This window comes from Sorghum bicolor, chromosome 8, assembly GCF_000003195.3.
Source record: "Sorghum bicolor cultivar BTx623 chromosome 8, Sorghum_bicolor_NCBIv3, whole genome shotgun sequence".
Taxonomy (NCBI): domain Eukaryota; kingdom Viridiplantae; phylum Streptophyta; class Magnoliopsida; order Poales; family Poaceae; genus Sorghum; species Sorghum bicolor.
The window spans coordinates 7,596,254-7,616,935 of NC_012877.2; the positions used below are offsets into that span (position 1 = coordinate 7,596,254).

General features: G+C 44.1%; 2 protein-coding genes and 1 long non-coding RNA gene across 3 annotated transcripts; 2 read left to right on the forward strand and 1 right to left on the reverse strand.

Moving 5' to 3' along the window:
- Positions 632-1,585, forward strand: LOC110437496 (formin-like protein 10). Its single transcript, XM_021465960.1, has one exon. It carries the CDS (start codon positions 632-634, stop codon positions 1,583-1,585), a length of 954 nt encoding a protein of 317 aa, XP_021321635.1.
- LOC110437497 lies at positions 2,371-3,195 on the forward strand. Its single transcript, XM_021465961.1, has one exon. The coding sequence runs from the start codon at positions 2,371-2,373 to the stop codon at positions 3,193-3,195; it is 825 nt and encodes a 274-aa protein (XP_021321636.1).
- On the reverse strand, positions 18,954-20,146 carry LOC110429624. The gene is made up of 2 exons (XR_002446712.1): positions 19,452-20,146; positions 18,954-19,341 (listed from the first exon to the last, which is right to left on the reverse strand). It is a non-coding gene; the product is annotated as an uncharacterized LOC110429624 (long non-coding RNA).

A 20,682-nucleotide genomic window follows, 5' to 3' on the forward strand; every position in this document is an offset into this window, starting at 1 on the left:
TATTTGGGAGCTTAAGCATAAACTATAATAATTAATGATAAAACACTGACCTACTAAAAGCTGATGCAGTGAACCTAGTTTAGCCTGTTTGAGCCTCATAAATCCTCATGCTATGCTTGTGGAGTACGAGATGTACTCACGCTTGTATATTTCTTTTCTTTGGATAAAAATCCCGGATGGGTAACAGATGGTGGTGGCTATGAGGAATACCCTGAGGACTATTAGGCTTGTGCTTCACCAGTCGACCTTCCCTGTGTGAGGGCCTGAGATAGTTATCTTAGAATATCATATTTATATTTCCGCTGTTATGCCAGACTTTGTGATGTAATAACTACGTTGTTGTAACACTGCGATGATGGTATTTGATTTGTGACTTATGTGTGTGATTGATCTCTGGGCGCACATAAGTTTATGCATTCAATTTCTTCCTTGAAATTGGGTGTGACAAATTGGTATCAGAGCCGTGTTGACTGTAGGACGCAAGCCTAGGTAGCAATGGTCGATATAGAGTTTTTGTTTTATTTATTTAATGCTCTCTACCTTACTTTTTGTTATTTTATAAAATTTATTATGCTTATATCACTTATTCTATTGCCAAAATGTTGATCTAATCTTAAAATAAAATTTATAGATGCCGCCTGTCACGAGGTCTCGCCGTGCCAGCACCAGGAGCTACATCTCTCAGTTCACGCCCCAGTCGTCCCAGCCAGTGGTGGACATCTCCGACAACGAGACTGTCCCCATGGATGAAGAGGACCCAGCGATGGTGACAGAGGTGGATGATGATGATGAGAACTGGATGGACTCCCCTGTAGCAGCTGCACCTGTTCCACCTCCACCCACTGCACCTGCTCCACCCACTGCACCTGCGCCACCAGCTGTTCCAGTGGCACCTGCTGCACCTGCACCACCAGCTCCACCAGTTGCACCTGCTGCCCCTGCTGTACCAGAGGTGGTGCCTCCAGCTGGTCCTGAGGAAGAAAACCCAGGATGGACTACCACCATCCACTACAAGTATCCTTCAATGACAGCCTACTTCCACAACTTGCTTAGGGAGATGCTGGATACTTACTATGCTGATAAGGAGATTGGCATTAGGTACTGCTGTGCAGAGTACACACACCCCTATGAGGCCACATACTGGAGGTCAGATCTTACCATCACAGTGGGGAATGAGGCACATGACAGCTATATGGTAGAGAGCATCCATGGTCACGTTGGTAGGCGAGCTGAGGCACAGGACAGCATGGAGGACGCCGCCCAGATGGCTTACACTCACTACCATGGCCTTCACTATGAGGCCATGAGAGTAGACCAGTACAAGTTCCTCCCTCGCCATGATTCTACTATTGGTACTTGGTCTATTGAGAACCCGCAGGAGGTTGACACGCCATTGGATGCAACTGTTAGGCATATGCATGTCCTGCAGATGGCCAATGATGACCTACAGGAGGAGCTACGTGATCAGCAGGATTCCATAGATCGCTTCCAGGAGATGGTGGACAGCCTTAGAGAGCAGCTTGAGTTGCCACCGCTCTACAAGAAGAAGACCGCACCTCCTAGCATCTCCGGCGACGCACCATAGGCCTAGGATGCCATAGTTGTTTTATTTCGTAGTCCCGTTGTGTCAGTTGAGTTTGAAGTGCTTGTGAACAATTGATGTGTCCGTTGAATTTGTTTGTGTATTTGCATGATTCGAATCTTTGTAATGACTGCTGGAAGGTTGTGGATTTATCTACAAACTTCTGTTACCTTAAGTTTAATTATCGAATGCTTAGTTGGGTTGGTATATTCTGCTGTTGCTGTGCTGTTTTTCTGGAGCAGCCTGTGATGTTTAACTTTTATCTCTGAAGTGGTACGTCCAAAAACTTTGAAAATTTTGTGGAGGAAACTAGACTGCTGTATCTCTCATTTGCAACTGGAACCACGTTAAAACCTGCTCGTATCTGGGAGATATCCTTGTTACAATCTGGGACTATTGCGCAGACTAGAGCACAGAACAGATTCGCTTTACCCCTGTTTTTGATCAAGATAATTTCAGAATCTGTAAAAGTGGTCTGAACAAAACTTGTAAAAAATTTTATAAGCTTTCCAAACATGTATGGCACGCCTCTGTTGGATCTCAGAAACTCGAGTTATGAGTTAAATACTGCACTGCTGATTTTGCATCTTGTCCAGAAAAATTTCAGCAAAGCCTATTTGATATCATAATCAGTTTATAATTATGGAAAGACCTCTAAAAGCTTATTCCTTTGTTGGAAACAGATGGCTGATGAAGGAGGAAGAGGCCGTGGTCGAGGTCGAGGCCGTGGCCGTGGACGTGGCCGTGGCGCACCGGTGGACCCACCGCCACTACCACAGCCTGTGACAATGGAGCAGCTCATGTTGATGCAAACTCAATTGATGCAAACTATGATGGATCGCCTGGAGCACCAGCCCGCCGTCGTACCACCACCGATCCAGGTTCGAGATAAGAGGGGAGAGTTCATGAAGGGACGTCCCCCTATTTTTACACATGCTAGTGACCCTTTAGAAGCTGATGATTGGTTAAGAGCTGTGGAGAAGCAGCTGAACATTGCTCAATGCAATGACATGGAAAAGGTGTTGTATGCCTCTGGACAACTGCAAGGGGCTGCACAGGAGTGGTGTGAGTCCTACCAATATGGACGCCTAGACAACGCACCGCCTGTCACTTGGAGGAAATTCACCGAGAGTTTCCGGTCTTACCACATTCCAGAGGGGCTCATCGAGCTCAAACAAGAGGAGTTCCGTGCTCTCAAGCAAGGCTCCATGACTGTCGCTGAGTACCGTGACAAGTTCGCTCAATTGTCATGTTACGCTCCGGGTGAAGTAGCCAAGGATTCTGACAAGCAACGTCGTTTCCTGAAAGGACTGTATGATGGCCTGCAACTGCAGTTGATGTCCAATGTTTACCCCAGCTTCCAGGAACTTGTGAACCGCGCTATTGTGATTGACAATAAGCGCAAAGAGATGGATGCTAAGAAGAGGAAGATTCAGGGGCAAGCATCTAGCAGCAACACTCGTCCGCGCGTGTTTCCTCAGCAGGGCTTTCCTCCCAGGAACCAGAGGCCCCCTAGTCAGTGGAATCAGGGCCAGTACCCTCCGCGCAACCAAAACCAGAACCAGCAGCGTCCCCAGTACCAGCAGCAGTTTGGTAATCAACGCCCTCAGTAGCAAGCTAACCCCCAGGCACCACGTCCAGGTGTGCCCAGCAATGCTCCAGTGAAGACAGCAGTGGCAAACAACCCCAATGCTTGCTACCGTTGTGGTGAAGTGGGTCACTATGCCTATCAGTGCCCGAAGAAGCAGAACCCCTCAGCTCCACAGAATCAGAACAACAATCAGAGGCCCAATGCTCGACCACCCCACACTGGAAGTGTGAACCATGTGTCTACTGAATCAGCTCAGGAGGCACCCGAGGTCATGCTGGGTACGTTCAGTATCAACTCCATCCCTGCTACTGTACTTTTTGATTCCAGAGCTTCACATTCTTTCATCTCGCAAGCTTTTGTTAGAGTACATAGCATAGCTTTATGTGCCATGAAAAACTCAATGCTAGTGAATTCACCGGGGGGTACTATGCCAGCGAACTATTGGAGTCCCTCCACTAGTGTTTCTCTAAGGGGGGTAGAGTTCAAAGTAAACCCCATTGTGCTAAGAACTTCTGGTATTGACCTTATCCTGGGGATGGATTGGATGAAGCAACATCGGGCAGTGATTCAGTGCCAGGAGAAGTCTGTGGTAGTAACATCACCTAAAGGGGATAGAATTTGTGTAGAAGTGGCAGTGCAAGCACCTCCAACTGCTACCGTGAACCAGTTGACTGATGAGGTCAATGAGGAGAACCAAGTGGTGGATGACTTCCCTGATGTGTTCCCTGATGAATTGCCAGGTATGCCACCAGACCGAGACATCGAATTCCTTATTGAACTTTTACCTGGAACTGCACCTATAGCTAAAAGACCTTATAGAATGGGAGTGAATGAACTAGAGGAACTTAAGAAGCAAATTAAGGAGTTGCTAGAGAAGGGTTTTATTCGTCCTAGTTCATCACCTTGGGGAGCACCCGTTATCTTTGTTGATAAGAAAGATGGCACCAGGAGAATGTGTGTGGATTACCGGTCATTAAATGAAGTGACCATCAAAGACAAGTACCCTTTGCCTAGAATTGATGACCTGTTTGATCAGTTAAAAGGTGCTTGTGTGTTCTCAAAAATAGACCTTCGATCCGGTTATCACCAACTGAAAATCCGTGCCTCGGATGTACCTAAGACAGCCTTTACTACTAGGTATGGCCTGTATGAGTACACAGTTATGTCTTTCGGACTGACCAATGCGCCCGCATACTTCATGTACCTCATGAACAAGGTGTTCATGGAGTTCTTGGATAAGTTTGTAGTGGTGTTCATTGATGATATACTCATCTTTTCCAAAACTAAAGAGGAACATGCAGAGCATCTGAGGCTAGTCTTGCAAAAGCTTAGAGAACATAAGCTATATGCCAAAAGAAGCAAGTGTGAGTTTTGGCTAAAGGAGGTCTCCTTTCTGGGACACGTGGTCTCTAATGGAGGGATAGCCGTGGACCCCAGCAAGGTGCAAGATGTGTTGAATTGGAAACCCCCGACCAATGTGAGTGAAATTCGTAGTTTTCTGGGATTGGCCGGATATTATAGGAGATTCATTGAAGGATTCTCTAAACTTGCTAAGCCCATGACGGCCTTATTAGAGAAGAGTGCTAAGTTTATTTGGTCAGACAAATGCCAGGCTAACTTTGAGGAGTTAAAGAAGAGGTTAACCACAGCTCCAGTGTTGACCTTACCTGACTTAAGCAAGAGCTTCTCCATCTATTGTGATGCTTCTCGCTTAGGTTTAGGTTGTGTGCTCATGCAAGAAGGAAGAGTTGTGGCCTATGCATCTAGGCAGTTGAGGAAACATGAGTTGAATTACCCTACTCATGATCTGGAGCAAGCCGCAGTGGTCCATGCCTTAAAAATCTGGAGGCATTACTTGATTGGTCATAAGTGTGATATTTACACAGACCATAAGAGCCTAAAGTATATCTTCACCCAGTCAGACCTGAATCTGAGGCAACGTCGTTGGTTAGAGTTGATCAAGGATTATGACCTGGAAGTGCATTATCACCCTGGGAAAGCAAATGTAGTTGCAGATGCACTCAGTAGGAAAAGCTATGTCAACAGACTTCAGCTGACATTTATTTCAGCTGAGTTGCGAGCCGAAATAGAACACCTCAACATAGGCTTTGTGAATCATACCATGGGTCTAGAGATAGAGCCAACATTGGAACAAGAGATACGTAAGAGTCAGTTGGAGGATGAGAAATTAAAAGAGATAGCAGATAATGTAGTGCTTGGAAAGGCACCAGGCTTCAGGATAGATGAGAATGGTACCCTATGGTTTGGGAAAAGGATATGTGTGCCTGAAGTGAAGGCTATCCGAGACACAATTCTGCATGAGGCGCATGACTCTGCTTATTCAATACACCCTGGGAGTACCAAGATGTATTTGGACCTAAAGGAGAGATATTGGTGGTATGGATTGAAAAGGGATGTAGCAGAGTATGTTGCTTTGTGTGACACCTGTCAGAGGGTGAAAGCTGAGCACCAACGACCTGCAGGGTTGTTGCAACCAATGCAGATACCCGAATGGAAATGGGAAGAAGTCGGTATGGACTTTATTACCGGGTTGCCACGTACTCAACGTGGGTATGACTCGATTTGGGTAATAGTAGACCGACTCACTAAGGTTGCACATTTCTTACCAGTCAAAACCAACTACAAAGGGGCAAGGTTAGCCGAGCTATACATGGAAAGGATTGTGTGCTTACACGGAGTTCCAAAGAAGATCGTGTCCGACCGAGGAACTCAGTTTACATCGCACTTTTGGCACAAAGTACATAGATCCTTGGGAACTAAGCTGAACTTCAGTTCTGCTTATCATCCCCAGACTGATGGACAGATAGAGAGAATTAATCAAATCTTGGAGGACATGCTGAGAGCTTGTGCTCTGCAGTATGGCACTAGTTGGGACAAAAGTCTGCCGTATGCTGAGTTTTCCTATAACAACAGCTACCAGAAGAGTCTCAAGATGGCACCATTTGAAGCTTTGTATGGTCGCAAGTGTAGGACACCTTTATTTTGGAATCAAACTGGTGAAACACAGGTGTTTGGGCCAGACGTCCTAAGAAGTGCTGAAGAACAAGTGAGGATGATTAGGGACAATCTAAGAGTGGCACAATCAAGGCAGAAAAATTATGCCGACACCCGAAGAAGGGACTTGAGCTTCAAAGAGGGTGATTTTGTATATCTGAAGGTATCTCCAATGAGGAGTGTGAAGAGATTCAATGTGAAGGGTAAGTTAGCACCGAGATACGTCGGACCTTTCAGGATTCTTGCAAGATGTGGAGAAGTAGCCTATCAGTTAGAATTTCCTGAGAGTTTGTCAGGTGTACATGATGTATTCCATGTTTCTCAGTTGAAGAAGTGTTTGCGGGTACCCGAAGAGCAGATTCCTATATAAGAGTTGACCGTTAAAGAAGATCTCACATATGAAGAGTACCCGATAAAGATTTTGGAAACTGCAGACAGAGTTACAAGAAGCAGAACTATAAAGATGTGTAAGGTGCAATGGAATCGTTATACCGAAGATGAAGCCACCTGGGAAAGAGAAGAGGACTTGAGAAAGTCGTACCCACATCTGTTTGAGTAAGCATCACTCAATCTTGAGGACGAGATTATTTTTTAAGGGGGGTAGAATTGTAACACCCAAAAATTTTGTTTCTTTTAAATAGATGAAATGAATTTAAATGAGTTTATTTAGTGAGCATTTTCAGTATAGGAAAATAAATAAATTTGGAGAAATTAAAATTTAATATAAGCTTAGAGAAAACTTTATGTTGCATTCATGCTGGAGCATTCTTTTATGTGATGAGTGTTTTGAAAACAAATGTCAAATTGATTAAAAATCCATTTGGAAAATGAATGGAAAATTTGTTTGAAAAATAAAAAGGGATTTCTCTTCCCCTTCCTCTTTTCGGCCATTTTGGCCCAAAACCCCGCGGCCCAGCCGGCTCCCCCTCTCTCTCTGGCGGCTGACGGGTGGGGCCCACCCGTCAGGTTCATCCCCTCCCCCAAAACCGTTGCTCCCGAATTCCTCTCTCTCAGCAGCAACCGCCAAAGCCGCCCCCCGCGCCCACGTTCTCCTCTCCTCGCGTCTCGGCTACGTAGTGGAGAGCGTCCGCGCCCAAGCCGCTCCCCCTCTCATTTTCTCCTCCTCGCTCTGTCTCATCTCGCGAGAGTTCTGAGAAGTCGCAGAAGAATCGCCGCCGGCGACCTCCACGCGATTTCCGTCGAGCCGTGCCTTTCTCGCCCGTTTCTTCGCGTAGGTGAGATCCTCGTTTCCCCCGCTTCGTTCTCGTCCATTTTCTTTGCGAAACGATGCGTTCCTTCGTCATGGCCGCGAGCTCCAGGGACTCCGGCATGGCGCCGCCGTGAACCTTCTCGGAAACCGCCTCCTCGACCGCATTTTTGGGGTGGAATGGACTCACATCGCTCTCCTCTTTCTCCCAGTTCAATCGGAATCGAAAACCGTGCACCGTAGCCCCTCCTCTGCTCAACTCCGGCGAGCTTCAGGCGCCGGCCATGGTGGCCATCGTATTCTTCACGTGTTCTGGCCGGAGTCGGCCTGTGCGCCGTCCCCTTCCTCTCTCCTTTTTTTATTTTTTTTTCTTTTAATCCAGCGCGTTCATCAAGAGATCAACGGCCCAGAGAGCCCCATACCCCTTCGGGGGCGATTTTGATTAAGAGTCCCCCAAAATTATTGTATTTGCACCGCAGTCCTCGGCTAGAGAGATTTTCCAGGATTTAACTTATTTATTTAAATTCGTTTAAACTATGTCTTATTTACAGAATTGCCACCGCATTGTTTTAGCTATAAAATCGTCGTTTGAACTCCGAATCGACCCGTTCAAGTTGTGTTAGTTTCGTAATTTCGTAAGCTTCGCGTTGGTACCACTGTTGTTTAGGTTTACCACTGTTAGATTTCCTAGTTAATTACAAGTCCATAGATTGTTGTTGAAATCCCGTTAAAAGCGTAACTTTCGCGTCGTAAGTCCGTTTTTCGTGAATTTCGCGTTGACGTGATCGTAGCAGCACGTAGATGATTTTGGAAAACTTTTATTTAATTTATTTACTGCTGGTGTACTGTTCTAACTTTAGGAATTGTTCTCTTGCATGTTCGTCTTGGTATGCGTGATGATTGTGATGTATTGATCGAGCCCAGACGGTGAGGAGTATTTCGGGAGTCCGGAGCTCTTTGGGGATCAGCAGGACCAGCAAGACCAGCAGGAGTACGTGAACCAAGGCAAGTATAGCATGGGCCTACCTTGTTGTCCTACTCATTTTTAAGCATTTCACCCTGCATGTGTACAATATTGCAAACTATAAGGACATCCTAGCTGTTGATGACAATTACCTTGTTTCCGAGGGTTTTTATTGCATATGGGTGGAAGTGCTAGTGCTCTAACTCCAATTATATATGATGTGAAATCAGTGATGGAACCATGGTTAATTGATTAAACATGATTATGATAAATGGAACATAGGGCTATGGTATAAATGACTGTTGGTCATGTTGTCCTAGACCCTCCGTAAGGACTTATCTGTCGGCAAAAGCTGGGACTTACAGTGCAACCGGGAGAGTCACATGGCTCTGACTTTAGCTCAGTAATAGGACCTTTTCTAACTCGTTAGAGGTTACCCGAAAGGGCGCAAGAGGGGCTTGCCACTTTGGGTGTAGGGCTGCCCCTGTTTCTATGAGTATAGCCGCGATGGAAATGTGCCATAGAAAAGGGGGGTTTTCTACATCTGCCTGCCGAGGAAACCTCGCGGCCCTAACTGGTTAGAATAGGCCTATGGAAGGCTTCATAGTGTACCCTGCCCGCTCACCTTGGTAGTGTTTGGGGGTCGACGGACCCCGGGCATATGGGCAACACGACTCACGGTGAAAGTGCACAACCTCTGCAGAGTGTAAAACCGTTATAACAGCCGTGCTCACGGTCACGAGCGGCCCGGAAAACTCACAGAATAACTGGTTACTGATAGCTATATGGTACATGATGATGTATAATTATGCTTTAATGTGACTTATTGACTTACTATGGTTCTAATAACTGATCATATGGGATATTTGGGAGCTTAAGCATAAACTATAATAATTAATGATAAAACACTGACCTACTAAAAGCTGATGCAGTGAACCTAGTTTAGCCTGTTTTAGCCTCATAAATCCTCATGCTATGCTTGTGGAGTACGAGATGTACTCACGCTTGTATATTTCTTTTCTTTGGATAAAAATCCCGGATGGGTAACAGATGGTGGTGGCTATGAGGACTACCCTGAGGACTATTAGGCTTGTGCTTCACCAGTCGACCTTCCCTGTGTGAGGGCCTGAGATAGTTATCTTAGAATATCATATTTATATTTCCGCTGTTATGCCAGACTTTGTGATGTAATAACTACGTTTGTTGTAACACTGCGATGATGGTATTTGATTTGTGACTTATGTGTGTGATTGATCTCTGGGCGCACATAAGTTTATGCATTCAATTTCTTCCTTGAAATTGGGTGTGACAAGGACTTGGGCGGGCGCCCTGTCCCTGAGCCCTCTCGGCTTCCGCTTTGTTCCCGTGGCTTCTAGAGTCTTCTAGATGATAGAAAATTGCGCGGCACGTTAATATCTCTATGTAAACCCGACGTGTGGGCCTTTCCTCCATATTTCCTGATAACCCCCTGCAGAAATAGACAAACACCAAAACTCGTGGAATTCTGTCAGACAAAACCCTAAGTCTGGGTGTTGGTTGCATTTGGATCCTTTTCTTTATTTATTTGATGATTATATTTGGTACTTAAGGACCGTCAACACTTGTCATTCCTCGGATCTTCTTGCTCCAATCCTAGAAAGGTTAGTGACACGAATACCCGAAGGAATATTTCTACAATTATCTGTATATGCTCAATACACAAGGCAATGTTGCAAATAATTAGAAGTTCATGTTATGATCTGATAAGTGCTTGTTTTGCGACACTAAGTTGTCCTTGGAAACCATTGTCGGCAAAGTGGTTTTCCCTCCAACGCTGACCTACATCAAGATCAACTCAACGAGATCTGTAATATTTATTATAGACATATACATCGAGAACCGCCCTTTTAAAGTTTTTGTAAATAGAAAGGAAGAGAGGGTTGGAGATCTCAAATGTGGTGATGTTGGAGAGACCAAGATTGGGAAGATGTTGCATATGAGCATGGAGTAAACGAAGTGGCTATGAAATAAATTCAATGCTCATTAATGTTATCTTTGTCTCCTATCTGAATGTTCGGAGTTTCTCCTAGATTGGTCTCGCCTATGTCCTCTTCTGTAGTTGGATGAATCTCATCTTCAAAGGGAGTCAAGAACTCACCATTTGAAATTGAGCCAAAATCAGAATCCATTAAGGCTTCTTCCTTGTCCATCCATTCAATGGTGATAGCACATGGATTTTTAATGCCCTCTAGCCATTGATGTTGCTCTTCTCGATCCTCCTTGTGGTCTTGGTGACTCTTATGCATGGGATGTCTAGAGAGATTCATAGGATCATCGGGAGGTTCAAGAGAAAAAGCATAGGAGAAATTATTAGGCTCAAGGATGGGTTTAAAGATAGGTTCGAATGAGTCATCAAAAGTGGGCATAGAAGGGGAGAAGATGAGATTGTCTTCTAAATGGCTTCGCTCTCCTTCTATTGCATCACTTAAGATGCCATCCTTGAGTCTTTCTAGATGTCCATCAAAGGGATTGGATTTGAGATGCTTTCTAAGAGATCCCTTCTTAGGAAGGTTCAGACTATATACACTCAAAGATCTCTTATGAAGCAGGAAGTTTAAGCTCATCCCAAAATGAATTTCCAAAGGTAGAATTTCTTCTTCCCTTAGATGATTTTGGAGCACTACTAGTTTGGGTTGGATAGCCGAATCATGAGATTGAAATGTTTGGAAATCGGCTATTGAAACTTCCTTTCCTCGTCTGGGAGATGATTCCTTCTCTATCTCTAGGATTTTTTATGAAGACTAGTGCAAGAAGGATGTCCACGAATGAAGACATACCTTGCTTTGCTAACACATAAAGAAAGAAAAACTCTACCAAAGGTTATATGATTAAGACCAATGTGAAAATATCGAGGAAAAACATAGTCTTGTAGGGCTAGGTCTAAACCAGAATTTATAGAAAGATTAAAAGATTCCCTAGGTGTAGCTAAAAGTTCATTATCTTCTTGATTAAAAGATAGGACCTCGGCTATAGAAAAGGGTTGGTTTTGACCTATTTTAATCAACTCCGGACACAGATCATAATTAGGGGCAAAGAAAGGACTTGTTGACTCCCATGGTCTATGGCAGGTCTCCGAAGGTGCAAAGAATTCAATAATAGGTGTGAAATTTGAGTTATCCATAAAGATGGAAAAAATAACAAGATAAAAGAATAAAAGTATAATACAAGATAATAGGAAGACTCAAAGTTATCTCAGCAAACCATCTTTCTCCCTGGCAATGACACCAGAAATGCTTGTTGATATTTGTTAACGCCATCAGGAAATGATCCACAAGCGCACGGATATCGGTGAGCACTTCACCCGGGAGGTTATCCAGAGTATCGTATTTATATTTTTACCACTGGGAGAAAGCGTGCATCTGACTAACCAAATCTATTGCTACTACCCTTTAGGCTACAAACAATGTGATTCGATGTGAGCGATGTATAGAGAAGACTACAACCGCACTCTCGTTCTAACCTTGGTAAGGATGATCTACTGTTCTGTTGGGGAGGCTCACGGAATCTAGACACCACAAAGGATGTTCGACCCGCACCTATAAACCCTATCGATCCTGCTAACGGGATTATAGGCTACAAAGGTAATGTCATGTTCCTCGCTACTACCACGGTCTGGCTAGACAGGGGATATCTATGAGTATCCTAGCCAAAACACCACGTTTACACTAGAGATGATTACTCTAAACCCTACGCGAAGAGATCAAAGTAAACTCATAAACCAAAGAACAATAAAACAAAGAACTTACTAGAATTTAGAAGTCGAAATACTGAAGAATCCTAGGAGCAAGCCTCGGGTTAGGAGACTTGATCCCGCAGGTACAACCTCGGAGTAGACACCGACAGACTGGGCTTCCTCCGATCTACACCTCCACTCTATCTCTCTCAATCTAGTAGAACTAGTTCTACTCCCACATTGGATGCTAAGCCCTATGAGGTGGGAACCCTAAGGAACCTCTCTCTCTGAATCCTCTCTCAAAAATATGCTAATGAATAATGGGGATTGCCTCCTCCAGAGGCCAGGGGGCCTGCTTATATAGTCCCCTCAAGTGAATCTGGGTCGTCGGATCAAACCGACATTGATTAAACGGTTCTCCTTGATCCTTTAGGTCGGTGGAGCATAATCCGCGAGGTTGAACGTGATTGGTTGAAATACCTAGGCGGGCACCCAAGGAGGGAGGGTGGTGTCATTTGCAAAGGCCTCTAAAGATGTGGTTTTTGGCCTTAGCATTCCACTTCTCATTTTCTTGCTCTTGTCGAGTAAGAGCGGTGTCTTTTGCCGGAGGGGTAAACCCTTCGGTCGCGGCTTTTTGGCATATAATGTCACATTCCTCGAGGTATGACTCCATCCATATTTTCCAATACGGGAAGTCATCGCCATCGAACATGGGTGGCGGTCCATCCCGTTAGACATCTTTTCTCTAGGCGGTGAAGCCTAAATAATGAGTACTAGGCTCCGATACCAATTGAAAGGATCAAGATGCCCAAGAGGGGGTGAATTGGGCTTCTCTAAAAATTTAAGCAACCTATAAGCTCTAATTCAACCTCTTGTGCCTAGTGTGATCTAGAGAGCTACCGGATAAAGAGTTTTGCAACCTAGTTCCAATCCTATTCTAGCATGGCAATTCTAAAAATGTAAAAGCCCAAAGTAATTGCACAAAGAAAGGGCTCGGCGATGTTTTGCCGAGGTATCGGAGAGTCGCCACTCTCCACTAGTCCTCATTGGAGCACCCGCGCAAGGGTCTTGCTCTCCCTTGGTCCGCGCAAGGACCAAGTGCTCTCTACGGGCTGATTCTTCGACACTTCGTCATAGTGAATCACCCACAACCGCTCACAAGCTTGACACGAACCACCCACAAGAACTCCGGGCGGTCTTCGTGCCTCCAATCACCACCGAACCATCTAGGTGATGGCGATCACCAAGAGTAACAAGCAATGAACTCTCACTTGACCCAAACATGGCACTAGAGAGTAGTGGATGCACACTTGACTCTTGGAACTCAACTAGAGAAGGATTCACTCAAGAAATCTCTCAATTTTCAATCCTCTCTAGGCTCTTGCTTCTCTCTTGCACCACAAGGTGATTCTTAACTGATCAAATGGGCAAGAGGCCTCCCATGGACGAGGTGGAGGAGTATAAATCACTAGTAGAAATGTGTTCATCAATGACGATTCACTAGTGACGTTTATATTTTTCATCACAGGAAGAGAGCATTCAATGACAAAATAGTAGAGGTTCGTCATGAGTCATAAGTGACGGGTATTTGACACAAAGAATTATGACGAAACCGAAATAATCGTCGTAGCATAGGAAAACAGAATCGTCATTGATTGTTTGGACCTTCCCTATCGAAAACATGGTGCCATTTTTCCTTTCTAGCGCACTGGATCTACCAGTAGGTCCCACTAGCAGGTCCCACCGTCCTGGCGTGGCGCCTTTGTGGTATCTGTGGGTCCCACTTTTTTTTGTCGTGGCGCTATGGTCCCACCAGCGGGTCCCACACAGGTGACATGGCGTTCGGGTCCCACATGTGGGTCCCACAATCATGAGGGGCGCCATGGTCCCATCGGCATGACTTGGCGCCATGGTCCCACCGGTGGGTCCCACGTCGTCGACTTGGCGCCATGGTCCCACCAGCGGGTCCCGATGTTCTGACGTGGCCCCTTGGTCCCACCGGCGGGTCCCAACCCCATTGACATGGCGACTGGGTCCCACCACTGGTCCCCGCATTGCTGATGTGGCGGCATGGGCCATGGTCCCATTGTCCTGACACCGCAATGCGCCTTCCGTCTTTTATTTGGCAAAAAAATGCTCCTAAGGAGCTTCGAACCCACGACCTCCCGCTGGAAACACAGACGTGTTACCACTAGACCAAGAGCTGGTTTGTGATCTGGCCTTGTATCTTTATTTATTTGTTTAGCTAACCGATGTAGTTTATGGGCCCTGCACACATAATCGCGTGGACGACGTATCGTGGCTGCTGGTCGCATACTCGTCTGTGGCGGCTGATCGCGTGGAGGTCTGTGGCCCTAAACCTGGCAGCAAGGTGTCCCCGGCGGCCGATCGACGACGTGCTAACGAGCATTGGGGCGTGGGGCAGCGGCGGCGTGCCTGTGACAGAACAGCAGCGGTCGCAAGCAGAGCTCGTTGTGGCGCACTAGCAGGTTAGGGCTGGGCAGCAGCAGCACGCGTGGGACAGAGCATCGGCGCCGATGAGTTGATCTGTCCGTGGTGCACGAGCAGATTAACATCACATAGCAGCGGCGCGCGTGGACAGCACCAACGCCGGTGAGCAAAGGTGTACCTGGCACGCGCGAGCAGAGGATCACAGAGAATAAGGTTTGAGTGTTTTTTAATTTATTTACATATACACATGTGTTTGATGTGTTTTTGAATTTTGTTGAATGAACTGCAATTTATTTTAAATTTTTTCATATAATATGTGCATGTATTCGATGTGTTTTTAAATTTTATTGAATGAACTGTAATGTTTTTTAATTTTTTACATATTTTCTTGATGTGTTTTTGTTGAATTCACTTTACTTTGTTTTTTATATGCATGAGTTTGATGTGTTTTTGCTTTTGTTGAATTCACTTTAATTTGTTTTTTTAAATTTTAATTACAAACAGATGGATCGGAGCTGGATTTACGGGACACAATTTACACCTGCATATACGAAAGGAGTTGAAGAGTTCATGACATTTGTTAGTGAAAGATACCCAGAAGATAGCCACATACTTTGTCCATGTCGCAAATGTCTTAATCAAAGTATGCGGCCTCAACATGAAGTAAGTGATCATATACATATTTTTGGAATGTCAGCTACGTACACCAGGTGGATTCACCATGGGGAGTCGGCAGATGCTGTAGTAGTTGAGAATGTGGAGCAGGAGGCTGAGGTGAGTGATCATGACTTTGGGATACATTGGGAAGTGCATGATGATGACTATGATGAGGATCACGGAGTACCGGAGTTGATAGGAGATTTGTATGCTGCAGCAGAGGCCGATGGGGAACAGCCAAGGTTTGCAAGAGTCCTTGAAGATGCAAAGAAGTCGCTTAGTCCGGGATCTAGCCATTCAAAATTTTCTTTTCTGGTGAGGTTGTTGTATATCAAGTCTCGTTATCGCATCGGCAATACAGCATTTACCACAATGATGAAGTTGTTGTCATCTGGATTCCCTCAGAGTGAGTTGCCAAAATCATATGATGAGTCCAAGAAATATCTTGGAGAGTTGGGGCTTGCATTTGTTAACATCCATGTGTGCAAGAACAATTGTGTGTTGTTTCGGAAGGAATATGAAAAAGACAATGTTTGCCCAGTATGCAAGACGTCTAGATGGCAAGATGAAACAGGGACCAAGCGCGTTCCACACAAGGTATTAAGGCATTTTCCTCTTTTGCCAAGGTTGAAAAGAATTTTTGCATCGAAGCAAACTTCTGAGGAAACACAATGGCACAAGAAAATGAGGAAGCCAGTGGATAATGTGATGAGCCATCCAGCTGATGGGGAAGCATGGAAGGACTTTGACAGGAAATTTCCTGATTTTGCACGTGACCCAAGGAACCTGAGGCTGGCCTTAGCTACCGATGGATTCAATCCATTTGGAAACATGAGTACCCAATACAGTATGTGGCCAGTGCTTCTGACTCCTCTGAATCTCCCACCATGGGAATGCGTGAATCCAGCAAACTGCTTTATGTCATTACTCATCCCAGGTCCTAAATCTCCAGGAAAGGATTTTGATTTGTTTCTTGAGCCCCTTATTGAAGAACTGCTTGAACTATGGAACGGTGTCAATACCTTGGATGCATGTAATGGACGGAAGTTTGATCTTCGTGCTGCTGTGTTGTGGTGTATACATGATTTTCCAGCGTTAAGCACATTATCAGGGCGAACAACAAAAGGGTATTTTGCATGTATTCATTGTGACAAGGATCCATTGTCTCGGGCTATAAGGAATAAGCTATGTTACATTGGACATCGTCGTTACCTTCCAATGACACATAAATGGCGGAGAAGCTTGGCTTTCGATGGTAAGCATGAAAAGAAAGATCAGCCAGGAAAGTTCACTTTGGCAGAGGTCATGGAAGAGCTAGAGAAGGTGAAAGATGTGAAGCCAGGGAAGCATACCGAAATTATTGGAAATAAAAGGAAGCGCAATGAGGGGCCAAGGATTTATAGCCGGAAAGCTGGGTTGTGGAGATTGCCATATTGGAAAGATTTGAAGCTTCCACATAATCTCGATGTGATGCACATAGAGAAAAACATATGTGAAAACATTCTTGGCACATTGCTGAATGTACAGGGGAAGACCAAGGACACAACCAATGCTAGGCTAGATTTGCATGATATGGGCATAAGACCAAAATTGCACTTACAGCAGGATGGCAACTCAGTCACTACTCCACCAGCTCCTTATGTCTTGGGGAGGAATGAAAAAATAGAGTTTTGCAAGTTTGTCAAGGGTATCAAGTTTCCTGATGGATATGCAGCTAACCTAGCAAGGTACATAAGTGAAGATGGTTCAAAGATCCAGGGGAAGCTGAAAACACATTCTTGTCATATACTATTGCAAAGAATCATACCAGCTGCCCTAAGAGGACTGGTGAGCAAGGATATATATGAAGCAGTTGCAGAGCTCGGGACCTTGTTCAGGGAACTATGCAGTAGAAACCTAAGGATAGATGTTGTGAAACGGCTAAAAGAAGAAATTTCATTGATCCTATGCAAGCTTGAGAAAATCTTTCCACCTGCCTTCTTTGATGTCATGGTGCACTTGGCTGTCCATCTTCCAGATGAGGCATTGCTTAGAGGACCTGTTCAGTATGGATGGATGTACCCAATAGAAAGGCGGCTAGGCACTTTGAAGAATTTTGTAAGGAATAGGGCTAAGCCAGAAGGATCAATTGCTGAGGCATATATGGCAAGTGACACCTTGACCTTTTGTTCTAGGTACATGGCTGATATTGAGAATAGATTTAACCAGGATGATGGTAGTGGTGGAGAGATGGCATTACCTGATGACATCTCTATTTTTAAGCATGGTGTTACTCTTGTTGGATCTAATAGGACCCAGTACATTGATGATGTTGTCTTCAATAAGTTAGTTTGGTATGTTCTTAATAATTGCGATGAAGTGGAGGAATATTTAGAGTAAGTATTCTTTCGTTGTTTGATTCTTTATTTGTATGGTTCCGAACTTTATAATTATTCTTATACTTTACCTTTGCTGTACAGCTTGTACAGGGAGCATCTAGTGCAGCAAGGTGCACATGATGTTGAAAAAATGGTTGAACAAGGATTTACAAAGTGGTTTAGGTGTCACGTAAGTCACTACAAATTTTATTTGTACGTTTAGTACATAAATGCATTAGTATTCATATACAAATGTTGAACTGAGTGTTTTTGTTGCAACAGATTGAGAACAAACTCAAGGAGAATCCAAATTCGGTTAGTGAAGGACTATGGGCACTTTCATGTGGCCCAGATCTACGAGTTAAGACATATGCTGCTTGCAAGGTTAATGGAGTGCGGTATAGCACTGTCGATCGTGAGAAGTTCCTCCTAACACAAAATAGTGGTGTAGTGACACCAGGTTCACATAATGGGAGGGACATAGATTTTATGGAGTCCTTAAAGAGGTTATTGAGTTGGAATATAATTCTAATTTTCATGTCCGTCGAACAGTGGTTCTTTTTCGATGCGATTGGTTCAACCAAGACGGCAAGACGAGAGGCCTTCGAGATGACAGTCATTTCAAATCCATCAATGTGCAGTCACTATGGTACAAGACCGATCCATTCATCTTATCTACTCAATCGAAAAAGATATTTTACCTGCAAGACACAGCTTTAGGTAAAGATTGGCGAGTTGTGCAGAAATTTGAACATAGGAATATTTATGATGTGGTTGAAAAAAATGAGGCCAGTCATGATGTGCATTAGGATGATTATTGTTCCGATAGTGAGCATGTAGTGCAAGCAAGTGATGATAATGAGGTTAGGGTCAATAGTGTAGTTGGAGAAGCCACTATAATTAAAGGAAATTTACAAGACCTTATAAGAAGCAAGAAGCAACCTATAATTCAAGAAGACAGTGACGAGGACGAGGAAGATGATACATTACTACAGTACTGTAGTGATGGTGACAATGAAGATGCTTACCAGGAAGATGAAGATGAAGATGATGATTCCTAGTATAGAACAGTGACGCAGTGACATGTCCCTTGACTTATGTACTGTTTTATTTATTTTTTGATACATTTTAAGTTGCCTGAATCATTTATTGTTTTTATTGTGCTGACTATGATGCCTATTAACTTGGTAACCATTTTTTTTATTCTGGTAACAAGTATATAGATACTTAAGCACATAGGTTCACATTCTGAGAAAATACAGAACCTATGATTCTGGTAACAAGTATGTAGACAGTGAAGCACACACATTCAGATTCTAAGTTAATCAGACACAATCAGATAACATGACTGGGAACTCATTTCCATTCACATTCTGAGAAAATACAGAACCTATGATTCTGTCGACACACATTCACATTCTGTGTACAAGTCCATTCCATTGATAGCCATCTGTTCATACATCATTACATGCATGGTCATCTGTTCATACATAGATAAGCAAGCACAAGTGCATTACTACTACAAGTTTGTCACACCTATTTTAACCTGGTTACATAGTCCAACTAACATTTATAACTGCAGCTACTAACATATATAAGGTGGTCATCTGTACATCAGCAAAAGTCTTGAACAGCAACTGCATCACAGGTTGCCCATCTGTTCTTTGAGGTTGGCGATCTCTACTTTGAGGGCCTTCATCTCCTTCAAGATTTGTTTAGTGACTACATTAGCCAGGGACTCGGCCAGGGTTTGTCGACATATCAGTTGTCCTTCTTGCTGTTCCATCTTACCAACTTGCCAAGCACTGCAAAGATGAAAATATGGGATTTCAGATTCATACACAAATTTGTTAAGTTGTATATTGCTACATACATGGTCCAGCACGACAAAAGGAAATTGTTTTTCATGTTTCACCTGATTTTCATGGCTCCATAGCACTAAAATTGCTGCCTTCATGGCTCCATAGCACTAAATTGCAGGTCAGTTAGTATAAAAATAAGAAGCACTGAAAGTACATTGCTCCATAGCACTAAAAACAGTAAAATTGCTGCCTCCATGGCTCCATAGCACTAAATTGAGCACTGAAAGTTCAATGTTTTGCTAATATGTCAAAACAGTAAACTTGCTGCTGTGTTTTCTTCACTGCATTATTTCAAATTGCGAGTTAATAAAACAAAAATAAATCTCAGAACTAAAATTCAGAGTCAAAAGAACCTCAAAATACGACACCTATGCCGAGCAGCTCTCCTGCAACGCCTATGCCGAGCAGCTCTCCTGCAACGCCTCGTCCGAATCGATCCCATGGATAGGAAATTAGGAAGCAATCCTGGTTACCGGCCATGCGAAACCGGAGGTTGGTGAGGACAGGAACCAGGGCAGGGGTCGTCACCACGGCTGCGTCGCCTGAGGCCTGCAATGGATCCGGAACGCGGACCTAAGAAGCCTTCTCCTCGACATGGCAATCGGAGCTGGCGGCCCTGAGCACGCCGCCGGCGACGACCTCAGATCGCCGTGGCCCCGCGCCCGCAGTTGGGGTGAATGGGGCTGGTGGAGAAATGAATGAATGTCGGGGATGGGGTCGGGGATTTACCAGACCACGGCTCCACGGAAAGGTTAAGTAATAGTACAGTCCACATCAACAGAAAACACATGGCTAGTGCAATGGTAAGGTACTTTGTCTTTGGGCAGGAGCTCCTTGGTTCGAAACCAGTGGGAGCCAATTGTTTTGGGTTTTCTTCCATCATTTTTTGTATTTTGTTTTTATATTTCTGTAACATCATGTTTATCAGATTTTTAATTACTATGTTATTACTTATTACTTAATATCCTCATTTATTTTCAAACCTCCTAATACATCTTAATACTTAATAACCTCATTTACTTAATACTTAATAACCTCATTTTCGTGCGAGATGATCGTGATTGCACAACATTGTTAGTACATCCTTGTTAAAATCCTCCGATACATTTATGGGATGTTAATAGAGCCGAACTATGATGTTGTGTGCATCCATGCAAATTTCTGACCATATTTGCCTATTACTAAAAATTCTTATTGGATTTGTGAAAGATAAATGTTAAAATACACTATTCTACCTTATAAATTCTAGAAACTTGCATGGACACCTCACTTTGGTGTACAATG

What these genes read in the sequence shown, in the direction of transcription:
- LOC110437496 (XM_021465960.1), top strand. Translation starts at nt 632, where the DNA reads ATGCCGCCTGTCACGAGGTCTCGCCGTGCCAGCACCAGGAGCTACATC.
- LOC110437497 (XM_021465961.1), top strand. Translation starts at nt 2,371, where the DNA reads ATGGAGCAGCTCATGTTGATGCAAACTCAATTGATGCAAACTATGATG.